This window comes from Corvus cornix, chromosome 15, assembly GCF_000738735.6.
Source record: "Corvus cornix cornix isolate S_Up_H32 chromosome 15, ASM73873v5, whole genome shotgun sequence".
Lineage (NCBI taxonomy): Eukaryota > Metazoa > Chordata > Aves > Passeriformes > Corvidae > Corvus > Corvus cornix.
In genome coordinates, this window is record NC_046345.1 from 4,715,252 (window position 1) to 4,737,433 (window position 22,182).

At 53.7% G+C, this 22,182-nt stretch overlaps 1 protein-coding gene across 1 annotated transcript in view; it reads left to right on the forward strand.

Moving 5' to 3' along the window:
• The first annotated feature begins 13,378 nt into the window (after positions 1 to 13,378).
• The window catches only part of GRK3 (G protein-coupled receptor kinase 3), a 60,337-nt gene continuing 51,533 nt past the window's right edge, over positions 13,379 to 22,182 (forward strand). The window contains 2 exon segments of the mRNA XM_039560844.1: positions 13,379 to 13,546; positions 13,548 to 13,591. Of these exon segments, the coding sequence (XP_039416778.1) occupies positions 13,478 to 13,546; positions 13,548 to 13,591 (113 nt within the window). The 5' untranslated portion in view covers positions 13,379 to 13,477.

A 22,182-nucleotide genomic window follows, 5' to 3' on the forward strand; every position in this document is an offset into this window, starting at 1 on the left:
TGCTCAGGCGGATGCCGCAAATGCTGGGGGCGGGGATTGGCCCTCTCGGTCGGGGCACCTCCAATCCGAATAATGGCATTAGTTATTAGGCTCTGGAAGCTTTAATTAGTAATAATGCTTTAATTCAGCAGTCAGGGTGCTAGAGGATGCTTTTATGATCATAAGTCCGGCAAAGGAGGTGGAGGAACGCAGCCGCACCTGCTTGGCCGGGGGCTCCGTGTGGTGGCAGAGGCGGTGGCGGTGACGGTGACGGAGGTGGTGGCGGGGGCGGCTGGGCTCGGTCCCCTCCGGCAGCAGGACGTGGCCGTGGCAGCCTCTCTGTGTCACTGCGGCCGTGTGGGCACGGGGGGCCGATGGTGGGCACAGGTGAGGGGCGCCTGACGGGGCACCCCGTGCCTCCTGCCGCTCTCCTCTCCCGTGCACCGCCGCGCCCGGGGAGCAGGGACCTGCCTGGCTGCGGCGTTTTGGTGTGAATCCCGGCAAACCCGGGAATCTCGGGGAGTCAGGGATGCACAACATCCTCCTCATCAGCTCCCGCTGAGTGGGGTTTGCCCCCGAATCCTCCGTGTGCCAGAGGCTTTTCCCTGTGCTGCGGAGGAGAGAGCCCGGCGGAGCCCCACGGCGGGCACAGCCAAGCCCACGGGCGACCAGCCCAACGCGCCACACGCTGCTGCGAAATGTCAGCTCCTCGGCGAAGCGTGCTTTGGCAGCCACCGCGCCGCTTCCCTGCGGAAAGCTGCGCCTTTCCTTCCCCAGGGAGAATCCAGGAGCATCCCAGACACAAACGTTTTCGTGAAAAATGGGATTTCAGCGGCAGCAGCGGCAGAGTGCCCGCGGTGCTCTGTGCGTGCCGGGATAGTCGGTGGGAAACGGCGGCTTCTGGGGGGCAAACTGCTGAAAGCAGCAGCGACGTGGGGAGAAGAGACCCCAGAGATTCCCAGCCATGGAACCCCAGAACGGTTTGGGTTGGAAGGGACCTTAAAGCTCATCCCGTTCGACTCCCCTGCCATGGGCAGGGCCACCTTCCACTAGTCCAGGTTGCCCCAAGTCCTGTCCAACCCGGCAGTCGGGGACCAGGGCAGCTCCCGCGGGGACAATGGAGCCCGGCTGTGGGTGAGCTGGGAGGGTTCTGGGGGGAAAAGCACCGAAATGTGAACGAGCCCAGAGCAGCTCCTGTGGGACCCGTTGGGGGAAATTCCTCATCTGGCGGCTGGGTGCACCCAGGTGGGCGCCCTCGGGTCAGCTGAAGGCAGCTTCAGCTCTGCTGAGGAGGGTTTTTCCCTCGCTGGCTCTGGGGAAATGTGCTGAAAGCTTATTTTGGGGTTTTTTTTTTTTTCAATTTTATTCAAAAGCAGAAGATCGCCTCCGTCCCACGCCCGCTGCGGAGCTGCCATCTGGCTCGCTGCTACCGCGCTCGTCGCCTCAGCAGCTCGGAGCCCCCGGCCACCTCAGCCGTGTCCCTGTCCCCTCCCTCCCGCTGCCCATCGTCCCCCGCTGCCGGCGGGGCTGCGGGGGAACGCGGGGCTGCCGGCGCCGCTGCTGCGGAGATGTCAGCGGTCCCACGGCGCTGCGGTGGGTGGGTGGGTAGTTTTGCCGTCGTGCCAACAGCCGGCAGAGCTAAAGCTGTTCTCCAGGCTGGGGAAGGGATTTTTTTTCTTCACCCAGCAAAAAGGATGGGGGAGGGAAGGGGGGGATCAGACCCCATCGCCGCCGGCCGTGCTGGTTCCAGCCCTCCGGTTCCTGCCGTGCTCACCGTGGCTGGAGCGTGCTGGGCTGGGCGGGGGGACCCCGGGACCCTCGGCAGGTGAACCCCACAGGAACGGGGCTGCCTGCAGGGGAACAGCAGTAATTTGCCACGGAGTAATTAATGAAAGAATAACGCAAACCCTGGCTAAATCGCATCCGAGACTGAGGTGTCTTTTCCTTCCTGTTTTCTTTTCCACCTGGAGCAGCAGCCGTTGTCTGTCCTCGGGAGGCGCCTCCGTGAGGACCGGGGGTGATGCGGGATGGGCTGGCGAGGAGGAGGACGCAAAAGTGCTGAAGAGATGAAGATGTGCCTGTCGGCTCCCACTGGCTTTGCTTTGCTTTGCCTTTGCGAATTTCCCCCTCGGGACACCCCAGGTTGGGGAATCACCTTGAGCTAAAAAACACCAGTCTTGAAAAATACGAGTTGTTTATTCTTAGGCACAGTGGGGTGAGCTCAGTCGCACCTGCAGCCTGGGTGCTTTGGGTACCTAACGTGCCTTGCCCGCTGGGAGGGCTTTACTGTGGGTTTCACGGATTTTTATCCTCTGAAAATTATTGTTATGTTTAATTCTCCAGCTTCAGGAGCCACGTGATTACATGAGATTCTTGGCTTCAATTTTTTCCTCTTCTTCTTTGCATTAAATTGAGCCTCCAGCCTCATGTTTGTGCCTCCACGCACAGACCCAGCCACAAACACTGAAGGTTTAAGGAAGGAAGGAAAACCAAGCAGGAACCCAGCATGTTTTATTAAAGCCTTGCGGTTTTCAGGGCAGACTTGTGATTTATCAATGTTCAGCTTTGGCATGTGGAAAAGTAATCTCTGCTCTGATTTATGCGAGGGCTGAGGCAGGAGTGAAATATCCCGGAGAGAGAAAGGAGCTTTGGCAGGGAACGCCGGGCTCTGGCTGTTCCCGAGAATGGGCAGCAGCAGGGAGGAGCTGGATACCGAGCTCCCTGCGGCTGCTGCACCCGCTTTCCCCCTTTTCTGATTAGAGAAAACATCTGGGGAGGAAAAAAACCAGCTGCTGCAAGCGGGGACCCGCTGGGCAGTAGGGACCTGCTGGGTGCTGGGTCCCCGCCAGTGGCTGGGGGACTGGGGGAGGATGAAAGGGCTTGGGGGGCACCAGGCGCTGGCACCGTGTCACGAGCAGAACCTCTGCTTGTAGTGACCAGTAAAACTTGGATGCGAAGGGGGAGTGGGGAAGCGGGGGGTCAGGAAATTTTTCCGTTTCAGGCTCTGAATGCTGCAGTCAAACCCCAAGATTAGAAGTGGAAAGGGAATCAGCCGGGACTGGCGGCTGCTGGGCACTGGCTGGGGACACACTGGCGCTGCCGGGCCAGTGCCAGCCCGGAGTGGGGCTTTGCCCACCTTGCAGGGACCGTGTGGGGCAGCGGGGGAGAGCTCTGGGTTATGGGCAGAGGCAGCACAAACCCAGTTTGCAACTGGTGAGACAAACGGCGACCTCTTGGTACCTGGGCTCTGTGACAGGGACTGGTGGATGCTCTTGCCCTCAATGCCAGGCTCCCATTTCCTTTCTGCTCCTTGTTTTTGTTCCTGAGATCAGAGTAATGAGGGAGAGAAAGGAAGGAATGAAACCTCCACTGCTCCTTTCAGCCAGTAAAACCCCTGTCCGGTTGAAAAGCTAATTAAGAAACATCACTTCTTCAGAGGCCAGAATTGGAAGCAGCCTCGTGGAGACATAATGGGATTAACGGGTATCAGGGGATTGCAGCCGGCCAGGACAGCGACGCTGCGGCCCCACGCGCCCGCCCTCGATGATGAAACACTCGGGACCAAACCAAAATGCTTCATGGAGAGCCAAGGGGATGTGCTGGGAAGCAGCGGCTCAGCCGTGGTGGGAGTGAGGAGCTGGGCAGCCGCGGCCGCCCGGGTGCCGCGGGACGGGGCTCCCTCCGCATCCTTTCCCCAAACAAACGGAAAAAAGCAAATGCTGCATCTCCCTCCGGGCGAGCGGCCAGGGCAGCCCCGATTGCTTCCTCGGTCACCCGCGGGGACGGCCAGCAGTGACAGAGTGACCCCTCCACGGAGGCACCAGGGGCCGGAGAACAGCAGCTCCAGGTGGGGCATTGGCACAGGAGCAGCCAGCGTTGTTACATCCTTTGAGGCTGCAAATCCAGCGGCAGGGACAGCGCCAGCGGAGGCAGAGGAACATTGTCGGAGCTGGAAACCCCTGGGCAGCACAAGTGCCAATTAGGAAACATCTGTTCCTCCCAGTCCGGGCGGGCTTCGAGCGAGCGCATGGCAACGTAATGGGATTAAAATATATCACCGGATTACAGCAGAGCGGCACAGATCGGCTGCCGAGGATGTTCTTAGCAAATCGGGGGGGGGGGGGGGAAGAAAAGAAAAAGGAAAAGAAAATTTCTCTCTTCGGCATGGACATAACCTTTATGTTTCTTTTTTATTTGTACCTTTCACACGGCGCAGAGCTGGAGCCAGACCTTCTCTCTGCATGGTTCAGTTCATCTCAAAGGACAGCCGGCGCTGAGTTTAAGAATTTTAGATGAAATGGCCACGTGAGCAGCCAGTCCCTGGCGCTGCCACCACGGCCGTGGCTGCAGCCCGGCAGAAGTGGCCTTAGCTGGGTGCCTGGGGTATGACACGGTGCCCTGTCCCCTCTGTCACCTCTGTAGGTGCTGGAAGGTGCGTCATGAGCTGGGTTTGGTCCCTTTGGCAGAGCGTTGGGTGGTGGGAGGCTCGTGCAGGAGCGGGGCTGTGTCTGGAGCATCTCTGGGGGCTCTTCCCCTCAGGGGAAACACCCAGCCTGTGGAAAAACCCTGAGCGAAGCATCAGGAAAGAATTTTGAGGCAGGGAGACGAAGATGATCGGAGCAAGAGAAGGGCCTGCATTCATCGTTCCTCATGGCCTCACTCCATCCTGGCCACGGGGCCACCCCGGGCTCCCCCATCGCTGCCACGCCGGGCACAGCTCGGCTGGTTTGGGGGTCCCCATCCCTTTGTACCCAACCCCCCAACCCCGGCGGGCTGTGCCAGGCATGGGCACAGCAGCCCCGCAGACAATAGGGACATTCTTCGGGAAACCAAAGCAATAGCGCGGAGAGCCGCCCGCTATTTTGGGAGCTCATATGCTCCAAGGCAAATGTCATTTGTGTGTAACATCCATTTAGGGAGCCGCGTAATGAAGTCGTGCATCATGAGGAGGGACCAGCTCGCTTAGCAACCTTCCCGCGAGTGACGTCTGGTGTTCCTCTGCAGGACGGGATTGCTCCTTCGGCAGCCGCAGAACGAAACGCTGCTCGAAGCTGCCGGAGAGGCGCTTTGAAGTGCGAGCAGCCCCCACCACCAACACCCAGTTCCCGAGGCGGGCTTGTGCCCCTGTGCTGCGCGGGGTTTTTGGGTGCTGAGAGCCCCTGAGTTGCCCCTCGCCCGCGGAGCCCTCGGCTCTTTTAGGGGTGGAAGAAGCTGAGGTAGGGTGGGGGGACAGAGCCCTTTAGTTGAGGGGCTGAAAGGGAGAGCTGCCATCTCAAGTCCCACACTGAGAGCTTCCCCCTGGCTGGACGCGCAGGGGTGCACTGGGTGCCCTGGTGTGCTGGTTGCACTGGGCATACTGGGTGTTCTGGTGTGCTGGATGTACTGGGGGCTCTGGTTTGCTGGGGGCTCTGGGCACAGGCTGGCAGCAGGACAAGGGCAGGGAGGGAGAGGACGGCTGTCTCACACGGCGGGAATGTCTGTCCTGGCTCTCTCCAGGTTTCCGGATGATGAGCAATTACGGGAGAGATTTGCAGCAGATTAAGTCAGAAGGCAAAGTCCATTATCTGCCCAGATGAACTCCAAAGGCAGAGGCTCCTTCCACTCGTTCTGTTCCCGTGTGGAACGGGAAGTGGGGTGCTTTAACCCTCATCCCTCTGGACACCGCCTGCTCTCTAAAGGACAGTGGCTCTGCCCCCGTGGGGACAGTGGCCACTGTAGGGATGAAGGCACCAGGACCGCAGCAGGTCCATTCCCACAGTAATGGCATTTTGGTGCCCGAATTTGCCCTAATTCCCTTAGAGAATGCGTGGCACTGAGGCCTGCTACACCCTCCCGTTGGAGGTGCCTCTTCCCAGCCACAGGGTCAAGCTGAGCTGCAGATGCTAAGGCCATGGGAATGCATTTTAGCAGAAAGATGCTTTTGAGGTCACTCAGGGTTTATTCGCTGTGCTCTCTGACGTGTAAATCTCTCTGAGAATAGTCCCTGTTCACCCGGGGAAGGCTGTCCTGGCGGGGCTGCAGCCATCCGTGTGGATGTGGCCACTGACCCACTCCGGAGAGCCCCTGTGGCCACTCCCCCGGGCAGCAGCCTCACTGGAACCACGTTCCCTCAGCTGTGAAACGAAGGCAATTTATTGGTCTGCTTTACAAGGGCACCGAGAGGGAAGATTAATTGTTTGGCATATGGGGCTGCAGATAGGATGGGGCATGATCCTGCAAATCCTTCTGTTTTGCCATTTGCCAGGCACTGCGGGAGCGCAGCTCTGCAAGGATCGTGGGCTCCTTCACCCCCGCCTCGCTCCAGACCAGGTGGCCACGGATTTGGGTGCTGGCACAAGGGCATATCCAGCAGCCTGGGGACAGCACAGCTGGTGGCTCTGGTGACCTCAGGCCTGACATGCAAAGGGCAGCTCAGTCCCCAGCACCTGCGTGCGGGGTGATGACGCAGCCAGAGGCACCGGCTGCCACACAGACCTTCGGTGTCGGGATTAAACTTGACACTTAGAGGCCAAAAATCTGCTTAAGGGAAAGCTGACATAAATCTCAGCGCTGCCAGGACGTGGAGCGGGGTCAGAGCCCTCCCTGCGCTCTGGCTAATCCCAGGCTGGTGCCCCCGCGGGTGTTACCCACAGCTGGGACAGCGGGATGCTCCACACATCCCACAGCCCACAAGAGAAAAATCCTGGTGTGGGATGATGTCAGGGGCCTGCAGCAGACGTTCCTGCCATGCCAGCCCATCTACAGCTCCTGGCCCTTCCCCACAGCAGGGGTGTCCCCAGTGGCTTTCCCTCCTCAGTCCCTGGGGATATAGGACTGGAGCCCCACCACACAGTCCTCCTCCGAGTGCAGTGAATTCCCAAACATCCCTTTGCTCTGTCAACAGCACCAGTCTCTTGGCATCCATGCAGAAAGCTGTGCCCCTCCTTTGCTGGCCCATCAGCTTGCTGGGGTGCTCCTTCCACTCGTTCTGTGCCAGTCCTGGGGATTTTTGCTGCAGCATCAGGAATGTTGAGGGAGAAGCGGCACCCTTGCCCATGCTCTCGGGCACAGCACAGCTCCTCTGGGACCTGGGTGCTACTGATACCGAAGTGAGTTGTCACTGTCATCTCCCACCGAGCTGCAGAAGGCAGTAATGAAGGCTGCTGAGCACGCACTTCTTCCTAAATTACCTCATTTATTCAGGGAATCAGATGCTGCAGTCTTTCATGGCTTCTTGCGAGGCTCGGATCTTGTGGGATGCAAGGCTATTAATAGGACCCAATCTTTCCCCTTCTTCTTCTCCAGGCTAAAGGCAGAAGAATTCAAACAAGGGCCCCTTTGATGTGACAGAAGTACAAATAAACCCCGTGCCATTTCGCTCCCGAGCAGGCAGCGCATTCCCATGTTTCTGGTGGGTTTGCCTGCGTGAGGGCTGGACCAGCAGCTCCTGGGTGCTCTGGGGCCGGGCAGCCAAGCTGCATGAGCAGCCTGTGGTGCTCCTTTCAGCTGACACTGCCCCTGTCTGCGGTGACATCAGGCACCCAGGGCCAGCACCGAGCCCAGACAGGTGAGATGGGATCCGGGTGAACGATCAGCCAGGGCAGCAAATGCCAATTTGTGTGTAAACAGACTTGGAGCACAAAGAGCCAGCGAAGAGAAATAACTAGAAAGCATTTCCCACACACCCAGACTTGTTTCCAAGGAGCAGAGACAGCTTCTCTGGCGCTCTGGGGGGATTTCAGCCCCGCACCCTCTGGCTGCCGACCCCCTCCCACTGCGCCTGGCCCGGCATCACTGCGGCTGGAGCGAGCTCTGAGCCCTCCCAGCACCTCCAGCACTGACCCTGTCCTGATTCACCCCTGTGATGGGCAGCAGAACCTCCCAGGAGAGGAAGGCTCTCATTTCCAGCACTACACAATTTAACTTCCATAGATGCCACGACAGAATCTGAATTACCTCCTGCCATTTCAATATCTGCACAGTTGTTGGTTTTTCTCCTTCTGTCCCTCAGAATTTATAGCTAAATTAGGCAATTATTGATTTTTTTATTTTCCCTTTATGAAGTTACATTCAAGCCAGCCTGTGGAACAGCAAATGCTCAATGGGTCCCTCTTGACATCTGTTTGGCTGATCAATCTGTGCAGGGAAAATGCTCCTTCAGTGTCTGATCCCACCACAATGCTGAACCGGGAACACTTTGACTCTGTGGGGCTTTGAGACATTTGCTGTTCCAGTTCTCATTGGGTTCATTTGCTTTAATCTGTGACAACACACTCTATTGTTTTTAAATCAGGGACTTCTTGAAGATGGGTCAGTTCTGAGCTGGGCATGGGATGGCACAGGCTGGGGGACACGGGGAAGGTGCCCTGTGACCCAGGAGGGGGGGGGATCTGTGAGGGTCACTGCCCCACTGCCCCTGGTTCTCAGGCCCCTCTAACCCCCATGGGCTGTAATGAGCCCCCCCAGCAAGGACTGAGTGAGATGCCACATCTAGGTCACGACTGAGCTGTGAGGACAGCCACAAGTGGAGATTTATGTGTGAAAATGGCTCAAACATCCCTGCCCCTCCTGCAGAGGAGCCCAGGTGGCTGCAGTGGGGATGCACCAGGGGATGCTGCTTAAGGAACAGAACCAGGGCTGGGTGCTAATGCAGAGCCCTGGCTCTGCCCTCCTGCAGTGGGTGTTTCATCTGTCCAGTGTCACCCCTGTGCCTCCACTGGTCACCTGGGATAGTTTTGGCGTGGCAGTTCTGGCTCTGTGACCCAGCTTGTCCTGATGCTGCTCCTGTGCTTTTAAAGCTTGCCCTGGCCAGGTGAGGGGGTGATGCTTCTTTATTTATCTGTGTGCATGGTGGGAAGGAGGGAGGGAAGCTGTGCCATCAGTGATGTCCCCGTGTGAGCTGCCAGGGGGTCACAGCGAGGGCTCCAGGCTGCAGCTGGCAAGGCACAGCCTGGGGTGGGAGGCAGCACCAGGACATTGCTATGTGCCGTGTCAGGGGAAGAAAATGTGCAGAGGAAAATGTCAGTAAGATATTTTTATTCCATGGTGAGAGGGATGGTGTGATGCAATTGCGAACGGGAGGCCCCGGACTTCTCGTGCCTGTGTTTTCTCATGCAAGACTTTATAGATGTTGCATGACTTTCAACTCTGCTCTTATCTCTGCCCCCAGAGGACATAATTATTGCTAGTCTGACTATGCCAGTACAAATGTTTGATGGTGAATAATATTTTTGAGAATTGAATTGCCACCTGTTTCCTAATTAAAACCCAACCTCCTCATCATGTCAGCTATTTGCAAAAAGGAACATGCTGATGCTAAGCTACGTTGAGGCTTTACCTGTCTGAGGTGGCTGAAGTGCCTTTGTTGAGAGTATTCAGGAGCAAGCTGGAGGAATCCGTGGAGATGTGGAGGAGCCACCCTGCTTCTCCAGGAGGCCAGAGCTGTGGAACTCCCCCCACCCTGGGATTTGGGGTGCCAAATGCAAGGGCACTGCGAGGGCAGAGGCTGCCTTCTGTAAAGCTTCTCCTTCTGGAACAGACAGTGAATAAAAGCAGCAGCAGCCACGGCCATTAATTACTCTATTTGTTTTCCGCATTGCCTCTCACCACTTATTAGTGCAGCATTAAGGAGATGGGATGCAACTCCAGCCTGGGTGCGTGCGGATGCTGCAGAGGAATGAATGCCCATGGGATTGGCATGGATGTGCCTCCCACTGGAGGGGAGAGGGGCCAAAGCCACCCCGGGGCCTGGCAAAGTGCAGAATTTGACAGGCAGAGGGGATGGAGTGAGGCTGTTTCCTTGGGATGCCGGGCTAAAGCCGCAGGAGCAGTGAGGCTGCGGGATGGGGAGCGCTGGCATTGCCCTGCTTTTCCCAGGAATGGTTTGTATTTCTTCCTGCCCCACTGGCCTCCAGGCACTGCAGCACTGCTGCCTGGTGAATCCTCACACAACCTCATTAAGCAGGAGCTGCTTCCCCTCCAGGTAACCCTGTGCTCGGGAGCTGATTTGGCACACTGAGGGGAGCGTGGGGAAGGGGGTTCTGCCCTCTCCCCTTCAGTCAGGCACCCCACAAGTACTGCCAGTACTGCAGCAAAACAAGCCACAGAGAGTCAGATTCCTATGGGGATCCATCACCAATAAATTATCCTATCTATCAGTGCTGCCAGGGAGGAGAGAATTTGCCCTCTCCGTAGACAGCAGCATCCCACGGAGAGAACTGAGCTAAACACTCCTTAATTCTCTTAATCTCAACCTATGTGCACTTCTGTCAGTATATTAGAAATATTAGTAAAAATAGTATTAAAAATAATATTTAAAGATCTTTCATGTGAACATTCCCCTTGAGAGATGTTGCTGGCATCAGCATAGAGCAGAGATCTTATTTGATATGGGATTTGGCACAGCTTGGAGGGCAGCAGGATGGATGTGGTTCTGTCCTGGGTAACGTGTTGCAGAGTTATCTTGATGGGATGGTGTCAGAGTGGGACGCACTAATAAATCTACAACAGCCTCGTAGCTCCCTGTAATATCATCTGTCATCCTGTGAAGCAGAGCAGGGCAAAATAAAACATTTAAATCTCACACAGATGGTAGGAGGAACTCACTCCTCGGAAGGAAGGAGCAGCAGAGGGGTGGTTGGTTTCCTGGCTCCGCAGTGGATGCAGAGCCTGCAGCCCTGCCAGGCCTCGAGACACGCTTAAATTGATTGAGCAGCATCCATCACCATCCGCAGAAATGTCAGGAGATACTTAAATGCATTCAGAGTGTATCGTGTTCTGACCTCTGCTAACCCTGGCATCGATTAACTCCGGGTTTCCTTTACCTGGGGGAATCCCCAGAGCACTGTTTATAAACACAAACACCAAACCCAACACACGAGGCACAAAACAACGCAAGAACAACACACTCAGCCTGGGATACAACACGGGCTAAGGAAAGCTGCAGGCTTGCACTTGGGGAATTGAACTTCCCTGAAAAGAAGGCTGGCACTGCCTGTTCTGTTCGCTTCGGGGAAAAAACCCAGGTTTTATTCCACTCTGTTATTAAAAAATACCTGTCCCAGTGACCTTTAAAATATCTGAATACACCACTGAAAAATGCATGTGTTTTACACACTGCTAGAGGTGAGCATGAAGAGCCTGACGTGGGCTGCCTCTTCCCAGCCAGGGGTGGCTGTGGGGACGTGCCACCACCTCCGACTGCACTGCAGTCACACCTGGGAAATCAGCAGTGCAGAGAACACCTTTGCTTACCTCCCACCACCACCACCCTGGTGCCAGCTGCTGCTGCCACACCAGCACCAGTGGAAACTCAAAAGCAGAAAGAAAGGAACAAGTACCTTAACTTGGCCCTCACCAGACCTCACTTCCTAGAAACTGCCACCAGGAATGTCTTTGATGTCTACACAACAATAATATCCAGCTAATGACGATGAAAACGTGGCACAGGAATAAATAGGAGAGCATTAGGAATCCTATGGGGCATTTTGGTGGCCGCTTTTGCTGTCACCATCACTGTAAAGCCATTCAAATATCTCAGCAAACACAGGGGCCTCCTCATCCGGGCAATGGTTTCTGTTTGCTCGGGGTGTTTAGCAACACCCTCAGGCCAGTGCCGAGATCCTGCCCGTGAGCTGTTGCTTCTGCAGTCACATTTCAGGAAATGAAATGTGAAATACCAGTGAGAGATGGGCAGAGGGGCTGCAGAAGCCACAACGGGGCAGTCCCCTGGGAAGAGCCAGCAAAAGGCACGTGTCCAGTCACATCACCAGGCTGAGGGTGTGGTGAGAGGAATTTCTTTCCCCATCACACCCCTGCGAATGGAGAGCCCACGTGGAGGCTCTGGAGTAAGCTTTGGGTGGGAGCCCCAGGTCTGGACTGAGCCTGAGGAGCCTCAGGAACCACAGCCAGCCCCAGCAGTCTTGCCAGTCCAGAGGCTTTTGGGAGATAAAAATATCCCTTTTCATAGCTTGGATCAGTGAAACCTTTAAACGGGGCTGGTGGGAGACTTTACCCTTGAACCTCCAGGAGGGATGTGCCCCACTTCTTCCTCTGCTCCCTTCCACTCTTGCTTGGACAACCTGAGCTTCAGCTTTGCTCTGTGGCCACTGGTGGAGGAGAAACCTTCCCCAATGGATCTGCTGCGGTGGAAAGTGTTGGCTTAAATTAACATTTTCAACAAAAAGCAGGTTCTCAGACGGTTCATAATGAGGCACACGGTGAAATCCTCCCAGCTGTATACTCTACCTCGCTTTAATCAGATCATTAACTTTCATAAAGATGTAGGCAGGAGGAGTGGCGGCACTTGAAAAGAGCTCAAAACACGCTGAGTTTCAAACTTCAGACTTGTCATTGACTTAGCCTTTCATTGAGCCAATTATTTATGACATATTTGACGAAATTCAGAAAAGAAAGCACTTGAAATCTGCATATCTGCTTGGCTGCAGTGGAGCTACTACTACTTGAAGGAGGAACACGAGCAGGGAGCTCTGCTCAGAGCCCAAGGACACCTGGGTGCCCTGTTTCGCATCGTTATTTGCCAGCAAGCGGTTCAACGAGCGGAGTGTCACACACATGCGTTTATTTGTATCCTGTTTTTGTTATGCACGCGTTTTAATAAATGATGAGGAAATTAATTCTGAATTTATGTGTCCGACTGGGTGCTGAGGCTTGCAAGCAGCTCAGTGCTGCGTGGCTGGCGTTGGCTCTGGTGTTTCCCCCTTAGTGGAACCATGGAATCCCACAGTGGTTTGGGTTGAAAGAACCTTAAATCCCATCCCAGCCCTTGCCATGGGCAGGGACACCTTCCACTAGCCCAGCTTGCTCCAAGCCCCGTCCAACCCGGCCTTGGACAGTTCCAGGGATGAGGCAGCCACAGCTTCTCTGGGCACCCTGTGCCAGGACCTCCCCACCCTCACAGGGCAGAATGGACCCCCGGCCGTGTCCGGGCCAGCGAACCCCGCAGGTGCCGTCCCCGCTCGGTGCCCTCGGGGCGCTCCCCCCTCACGGCGCTCCCGGCGGGCGCTCCCCGCTCCGGCCGCCGCCGATCCATGTCCGGATTTTCGGCGGCGCCGCGGGGCAGCCCGGTCCGCCCGCCCATGGCCGCCGCGCGCGCTCCGAGCTGCGGGCCCGGGGCCGCGGGGGCCGCGCAGGCTGCGAGCGGCGGGGGCGGACCGGCCGCCGCCATGGGCCCGGCGGGGGCGGGCGGGCGCTGAGGGGGCGCGGCGGGGGCTCCCTCCTTCCTTCCCTCCCTCCCTCCCTCCCTCCCTCTGCCGTCTGTCCGACCGACCGACCGTCCGTCCGTCCGACCGACCGACCGTCCGTCCGTCCCTCCTGCCGCCCGCCCGCCCGGGGCGCAGGGCGGGAGGCGGGAGCGGCCCCCGCCCTCCGCACACGCGCACCGGGTGCCGCTCGGCCGCACCGGCGGAGCCGCCGCCGCCGCCGCCCGCCGCCAACCCCCGCCCCGGGGGCGGCTGCCCCGGCGGAGCCTCCATCTGCAGCCCGGCGGCGGAGCGGGAACATGGCGGACCTGGAGGCGGTGCTGGCCGATGTCAGCTACCTGATGGCGATGGAGAAGAGCAAGAGCACCCCCGGCGGCCAGGGCCAGCAAGAAGATCACCCTGCCCGAGCCCAGGTACCGCCCGCCCCGCCGCGGCCCCGGCCCGGCCCCCGGCGCCCTCCCCGGGCCGGACATAACGGTCCGGCCGTACCCCGGCTCCCGCGGCCTCCGCCGGCACCGGGTCCGGCCGTGGCGAGCGCGGAGCCGGGCTGGGTGTGCTGGATGTGCTGGATGTGTTGAATGCGTGCGTTCATTTGGCACAACTTGCGCGGAGTCCCTCGGCGGGTGAAGGGGGGACGCCGATCCCCCCAGGGACGAACCCCCGCAGCTCGGGGGGTTATGGATCCCCAGCCCGGTGGTGCTCCGGCCGGCGGGTGAGGAATTCCGTCCAGAGCAGTCGGTAGCACCGAGCCGAGCCGCGCTCTGGCCGTGTTGCTCTGCAGAGCGGTTTTTTGGTGATGCTTCATGAGGTTTGACAGGGGATGCGGGAGGAGGACGGGGTCGGAGCTCGCCCTTAGCAGGCAGCTCACGGAGCGGAGGTGCTGGTGCAGGTCTGGGCTCCATCGCCCCGACCTTCCCCGGTCCCACCGCGGGAGCAGACGGGTGCCTTAGCATAGCCGAGGTTGTTTGCTTGGGGCTTGTGCTAAAAGCAGATTTTCTTCTGCAAAACCAGCTTTTTCCTGTGGTTGTGTGTGTGTTATAACATCACCTGAGCATTGCTTGTTTATTGCTGAAATTAAAACGAAGCTTTTCCTTTCTTTCATGGCTCTCTGTGTGTGTGTGTATGTATATATTAAAAATGAAGATTCAGCCAGCAAACAAAATACTGCAACAGGAAAAATCTAAACCAAATTTTACTGCAGAATGTGTAGGCAGTTTGGAAGCCTGCTGGTGGCCTAGCCTAGCTGTCTGCTGTGAGCCAGGGATCGCTGGAGCCCTCTTCCCACTTCTTCACTCGTTTTCCTGCCTTTCTGCTGGAATGCTGGGTAGCACAGGGAGGCTGCGGAGCAGGGGAAGGTGAAGGGTGCCCTGCCCATGTTTATCCCCCTTGCAGGGGCAGTGAGACCTCAGGTGATGAAGTTTGGCTGTTGTGTTTGAGGTCTGGTTGAGGATGGTGTTATTGGACAGACAAAGGTGCCTGCTTTTCTCCTGGTATGTGTTTACACTTTCAAAAACAGTACGATATCCATGAAATTTCCCCTGCCCTGCTAGCCCGAGGTACAGCTTTGCTGGGGGTGCTGGTGGCTTCATGTGTCTCAGTGCTGTGATGTCAGTGCTGTCCTCGGTGATGTGCAGCGGTGCTGCTCCCTGTTCCCAGCAGGGACGTGACCCCTGTGGGCAGGTGAAAGGTGGGATGTGGAGGGTTGCAGGGCACGAGGAGTCCTCCCAACGCCATGAGAAATATCAGCACAGTTGGTGCTTGTGGAGAGGCTCGAAGCTGCTGCCTGCACCGACATCCCTCGTGGCCAGCGCGGCAGAAGCCTCCTCGTAGCAAGCACAGCACGAGGCCTCAGGAACCTGCTGTGCTTTGCTCTCCTGCTCCAGGATTTACGTGGTGTCAATGTTTGGTGGTTTCCCTGAGCTGGGAGAGATGATTCACCTGTGCTTGGCTCCTTAAGGTGGGAAAGGCAGCCAGGTGTCAGGGGGAGTTTTACAGAGCAGGAGGGAAGGTGAAGGGATCGGTGGCCGAAGTGCCTCGCTCCTTGGGCTGCCTGTGGAAGAACCTGTTGGCATGAGATCTTAAAGGAGAAGGTTGGTTTGCCACCCTCCCTGAGCTGTTGTGCTCTGCAGGAGGTGAGAAGCCTTCAGTGAGGAGAGGTTTGGGGCTGTACGTGGTGCTGTGGGACAAGGACACGCCAGGCCCTTAGCACAGGAGCGGAAGGAAGCACGGACATAACAGAACGGGGACTTACCTCAGCCCGGGACCACAAACGGCTCTAGGGTGCTCGAAATGACTGAACCTCTCAGCTTCTAACTGAAACCAGGGATTTCCTCATACAGTAGGAAATTGTGACCGTTATTCTGGTGTCAGATATCTTTGTGCTGGCTTCTGGATGGTTTTTTTGATCCCTCTCATTAGAGCAGACATGGTGTGCTGGGTATACTGAAATATTCTGTATCGCTGGCAAAGTGATTCATTTAAAATGACATAAATCGGCTGGTTAAAGGCAGGTTGATATAGTAACAGTAAAAAAATACAACACACGGAGTCCTCTCTTGTTTGAAATCAAACAATTTTTCCAGATATTCATTATTTCTCTGCGGGTGTGAGCAGCTCCTTGGAGGAGCACAAGCTCGGCTCTGTAACGCTGGGTGTGCAGCCATCTCCGCCGTCAGTCCTGGCTGTCACTGGGACAGACAGCGGGAAGGTCACTGGAATATCACATCCATGCTTGAGAATAAATATCCCTGCCTTACTGCAGCACTCTGCTCACAGGAACGTGTTGGTTTATCTCTGGCGGGCAACCACAGCCCAGGGACGGGTCCTGTGCACTGGCGTTATCTCCTCCAGAAATACTACAAAGGTTTTACAAAGGTTTTTTTGTTCCTTGTCCCTTTGCTGGAGCCCAATGCACCTGTCGGCACCCTTTTATCTTTCCCAGATAAGGCTGAGGCTAAATGAAGCAAATGAGTTTACTGTAATGCAAATTTGAGGGGGCTTCCTGTTTACAAGGAAATAGCTGTAGTGCCGGCAGAATGAATTCCAAGGCTGCAGGCCAAGGCTTAGCAGCAAATAAACTATGAGGGTGAAGAGTTTATTGGCCGTAGGGCTGATTATTGCTGAGTTTACCTGAATTATCCTCAGACTGGTTTTGTCCTGAAATCGTTGAGTATCACAGTTTGGGGAGGAAAACACTAATGAGCCGGCAGTGCCTAAGGAAGAGGATTAGTGTGTTTTTGTTTTTTTTTTTTTAAGCACCAAAACAAAACAACCCTTCTTCCATCCTCTGTCATCTGCTTTTCCTTCCCTTCTGCATTTCCTCCTTTCGTTCCTAAGAGCCTTGCCAAGAGCTGTGAGAGCTGTGGTATCTTTCTGTCGTACATTGTTTCCTAAAAGCCTGTTTTTCAGGGAGATTCGCATGGGTGGGCAGAAAGGCTGTCAGAGGCAGAATATCCTGCTGAAATCAGGCCTGGAATGGGAAGGAAGTCAGCCCTGTGGAAATATGAGCAAATACAAAACCTAAATCTTATTCTGCAGCAGTGCTTTCAAATATCTTAACTTTTGGTGGGAAAGGAGTGAATTAACTGCACTCTGATTTTTTTTGGCTATTCAGCAGGCTGCTGAGGTTTTTTACTTTTCCATGTAAATTTTACATTTCCCTTATTTTGGTCAAAGGGAGTGGAAGGGTGCTATAGAATAGCTGTTTTTGTTCTGGTTTGAGGAAAGGATTTGCGTAATGTGAAGCTGAGAAAAATGGTCCAAGAAATCAGGTAACAAATGGGAGAGCGTTCAGGGCTCGCAGAAGCCTCTTGTGCGTGCCCCTGGAAAGTTGACATTAAGCCTTTCTTACTATAAACATCACGTAAGCTTTGGGTGCTTTTGGTATACAAATACCACGGGCATGGTAACAAAACACAGCATTCATCTGTCCAGGCTTCTCCCCCTGAGGTTGTAGATGTTTCTCATCTCTCCTTTTCTAACCTGCTTCCAGTAATTACCTCTGTTGCAAGTTAATTCTGCTTTTGCTCTCAAGTCTTTTTCTTTGGTCTGCTGTGTTTCTCTGAGTCTTGCTCTGCTGGGGGAAAAGGGAGCATCTGCAACTGCAAAGTTGCAGTCACTTTTTTCTTAAAAATCATGCTTTTATCATGACATTTTTCCTCAGTTACCACCCCATCTTCACTTGTACAGGTGAAGACTGGCCCCTGGTACCCAGCTGCTTCTTGTAGGGTGGTTAATGTGCCCTTAAACCCTGATTGAGGGTTGTTGAAAACACAGAGGTTGATTTGCTTTCCCAATTCTATTCTGAGCTGTTCGTGATTTCTTTTCCTCCTCTGTTGGTGCTGAATATTGTTGAAATCCAAGTGACATCTCCTGCTCAGGGTTAAGCATCATTGCTCTGTTCTCTCTTGCTTCTGATTTTGTAATTCTGTTCTCTTGGCCTTACCTTGCTCTTTCTGTGGATTTCAGTTCTTTCTTTGAGGTGGCCTTCAGGGAGTTCTTGCACCTCGTGAAACTTCTGTAAATCTCTTTAAGTTGCAGGCTCACACTCCCCTGTCTCTGCTGTCAGTCTGGGTGACTTTGGTGGTGTTTTCTCTGGCATTGTTTAACGCCTCCGTGTTGTGTTTATTCATTTACGGTGCTGTCTCTGGGAAAATTTTCCTGACAATTGCTTGTGTAATTTTCATCTTTGTTGCTGTTCCGCCCATGTCAGCCCTCTGTGTCTCTCTAGGTGCTTCTTTGTTGCTGCAAGAAAACTGTTCAGTTTTGGGCACATTCCTGGGCCTGACAGCCCTTTCCATGAAGAAATTCTTCCTGACATACAAAATCTGAAGCTTAAATGAGTAAACTACAGCTTATCTTGCTATCTAGCACTGCTGGTGTGAAAAAGGCACATGTGAGGGTTCATTGGGAACTGCTTGAGGAAGAGGAAAGACTTGCTTTTTTTTCTGAACTAACAGTACTAGAAAGGCTGAACACTTGTGCTTTTTGGTGGACTAGCTCAGGGTGAGACAGAGTAGTGAAATTTTGGTTGGAAATTCAGCTTCCCTGCTTTGCTGTCAGCAGAAGTGTGTGGTTGTGAAGGCAGTAAGAAATGGCTCCCTCAAAATAATTGTGTGCATACAGAATGCCGGGGCTGCTGACAACGTGTACTTGCTTTTCATCTCAAGATAGCTTTGTACTACAGCACTTTCTTGGGAAGAATGCATGCCTAGGGATGGATATGGCCTGTCAGTGTAGGAGGCTGTATGGGAGGGCTCCTGCTTGCTGTGGGTGCTGCTCTTGGCTCTGTTTGGGTGCTCTCTCTCGGGAATTCAGTTGTTACTGTACCTGCAGTGTCCCATACCCTGATAACAGACAGGAGAGCATGGAAGGATGAAAGTCCTGTTGCAGAGCTGTAAGAGACAAGGAATGAGAGTCAGGATGAAGGACAGCTTGTTGTTACCCGCGTTATACAGATCAGGAGCCAGTTAGAAAATACCTGATGTACCTTTGTTCACATGTAGCACCTTGGGCAGGTGCAGGAGTTGAAGCAGAATTTTCTGAGCTTCAGTGGAGGTCCTCGACTGTCTCAGCTCCTGAGCATCTGGTGCTTGGAGCAGCTCTGGGCACAGGAAGGAGAGATCTGGCCTTCGGAGAGATGCTCCAATTACTTCTCCCTGGGGATGCTGTAGGATTGCAGTGTATGTTTTGCAGCGTAGACCTTCCCTCGGGTGTCATTACCTTAATTAAGAAAAAAGGTAAATAAGGGTGATGTGGGGGGAGATAAGTGTGCAGCCTTCTGTTCCTGTGCTAAAAACAGAGGGATGATTCTAGATGTGTTTTTGGGGAAAGCTTCCGAAATGTGATGATGTGTTATAGGTGTGAAGCACCTGTGTGAGTGATGCAGGTGGGCTGCAGGTGCTGTGGGACCTGCCAGATGTTTTTTCAGTAAAATGAATGAACTTAATAGCTTTTGCTCCTTTTATAGCTGATGGCTTTTCAGTGCCCAGACCTTCCTGTGTGAAACGGTTTCAGCCAACACTGGAACTGTAACATCAGGACTCAAGCTTGTGCAGCCCTTGGTTTCTGTTCTGGTGAAATCATGTGGAATGGCCTGGTTTAATCTTCTTATCAATAATAGCCCTATTTTCTTTGGTAATTAATAAAATTAGTAAAAAGCCTATCAGGAGCCGTCAGGTCCAGGTGCATAAACCAAATAACGTAATTTAATTGAACTAAATTGGTGCAAAAGCAGCAGTCTCTAGTTTAGAAAAGACAGCTGTTCTCCACAGGAGCTTCACCCCATACTTATCCAAAAAAATCATTCCAACACTGACTGAACACCTATATAAATATGCCTTGCAGAAACAAATAACAACTTTTGAAAGCGTTTGAAGGAATGTAGAGCCCCTCAGCCCCCTTCCAGTGTGCCAGGAATTCATCCTGTCAGCATGTGTCATGTCCTATTGAGGAGGGAGCCGGGGAAAGGGTGGATTTCTCGGGATCTGGTGGAGCTGTGAAGATAAAAGCCATCATTAGGGATCGAGTCTGAAATGTGTGACAGCAGACGGGCACCAGCTGCACTCCCAGCTCCTGTAGCTCCACTGGGATCTCGGCACAGGAGCTGGGAATTGCTGGGTGCTCGGGGGAGTTCTACCTCTGCTCAAGGTGCACACGAGGAAAGAGCTCCCGGCAGCTCCTGTATCCTCCTGGGAAATTAAAAAGCTCCAGGGAACCCAGTGAAACACTCAGTGCTTCAGACCTTGGAGCAAGACACCCCTGTCCCGAGGGGCCGAGTGCAGAATGGGGCTCTGCGTGACAGCTCTGGGGATGTGGCTTGACTGCTGTTATTTGTTGTGTTTCTGCCTCAATTTCAGCAGGGAAAACGAGCTCTGTGAAACTGAGCTTTAAGTGGAGAAGAGGGGTGGTGGGTGCAGAGAGTGGGGTGGGTCCAGAGGGTGATGGTGAATGGAGTTAGATCCTGTTAGCGCCCAGACGAAGCGGCCTCAAGTTGCATCAGGGGAGGTTTAGGTGGATTTTACAGAAAATTAGGTGATACTACAGAAAATTCCTTCGTGGTAAGGGCTGTCCAGCCCTGGCACAGGCTGCCCAGGGCAGTGGTGGAGTCCCCATCCCTGCAGGGATTTAAAAGCCTTGTGGATGTGGCACTTGGGGGCATGGGTCAGTGGTGGCCTTGGCACTGCTGTGGGAGCAGTTGGACTTGGTGGTCTCTGAGGGCTTTTCCCACCTAAACAATCCCGTAACTCAATTAAAAGAGGACAAATCGTGTGTGGATGTTTTACTCTTGATGTCTCAAGTAGGGATGGCTGGGACAGCCATGGGAATGGGACATAGCTGTGGGAGTGACATTCCTTTTTGAGCCTTCTCATCATTTGCTGTTGTTTTCCAGTCTCCAATCTGGCTTCTCCATTTCTTCTCCATCCTCTTCTGTTCATTTGCATTGTTTGAAGCAATTCTGTGTTGTGCATTAGTCCTCTAAATTTTTTATTAAGGGTTTTGGTGGTTTTTGATTTTTTCACCCGAGATTTTTCTAATTGTTCAAAAACACAGGAACATTCCTGTAGTTTTAACATGTTGTTTAAAAGAGCTTTGAAAGATCTGATTCTTAGGCCAAATATTTCATCCCAGTTTTCGCTTTTGATCAATCTTGCATTGCTAAACCTTTTAAATGCGCTTGTACAAAGAGAAAAAAACAACCCACTTTTGGCTGTCGTGGCTCTGGGCCATTCTGCCAGTGCCTTGAATTGTACTTGTTGACCCTGTCATGCTTTCAGTTCAGAGGCCTTTAGGGCAGGATCTTTGGTCCAATTTTAGCAACTTTATGATGGATTTGGAGAGTGGAAAGAAACATTTCAAATCTCTGTAAAATTGCATCCTGAGCTTATAAATGAATAAATAAATCAGAGGCGTTTGTCAGTGTTGGCAGTAGTTCTTGGTCTCTCAGTCAAGGTTTGTACTTGCTACTTGCAAAGAAAGTTCTAAACATTTGAGATTGAGAAAGATTAGAAAAAATTGGCACGTCTTCAGTAATTTTGTGTTTGTTTAAAAAAAAAAGTAATTTATGATTGGCGCATGCCTTAATTGCAGTCAGAGCGAGGAGATGTGATTTTGCTCTGATTTCCCTTTCTTGCAAGTTCTCAGCAGCAGCAATCTGGTGGAAGGGCAAGTCCTTGACACTGCAATTTGGTGTAATTATTCCTGAAAAATTCATGTACTTAGAAGCTTTTATATTAGTTTCAGATTTCAGCGCTGATAATGCCAGTGATCCTCAAGGATTTTGGGGCTGGTGTTTTGTGAAGTTGGAGCTACACAGCTCCTGCTTCTGGCTCCCTCCTTGTAAACTTTCTCCATTAAAATCATTTGCATAAGTGAGGCTGCTGATGCAGGGACAGGAGGGGGGTGTGGGCAGGTGCTGCTGAGCTCTAATCCCTTCCATCCCACAGGGCTTTGAGGTGAAATATGTTGCTAATCACCCACGACAGTTCTAAGAGCATTAGTTCACCGCAGTGAGCTTGGTGGTGGCTTGCTGCGAACTTCAGGGGGTGTGAGGGCACAAAATGGGGCAGAAATGGGTGAAACTTGGGCCAGAAAATGGCAGAGTCCCGTGGAGGTGGGGTGTGCGTGTGGTGTGATGTGTTCATGGAAAGAAATCAAAGTTTGGGGTCGCTCATTGCTTTGTCAGCACCGAGCATGTGCACTAATTAATAACTGACTCACAGAAGGATTTGCATTGGGAAAGACCTCCAAGACTGAGTGTGATTCTGTGAGTTTACAAGTCATAGATTAAAATATCAGTTTAGATGGTGTAATGATCTTTTCTGGCTTTCTGTGCTGGGAATTTGCCCCACGAACTGCTGGAACCACAATGACAATGTGTGAAATGGCTTTTACAGCCTTGAGAGCCGAGTCATTTGGAGAAGCACTGACTTCTGCTGAGCTTCGAGCTGGGTGCAGTCCGAGAGCAAGCAGAATGAAATGGGTTCAGTGGTTTGTGAGTGTTCAG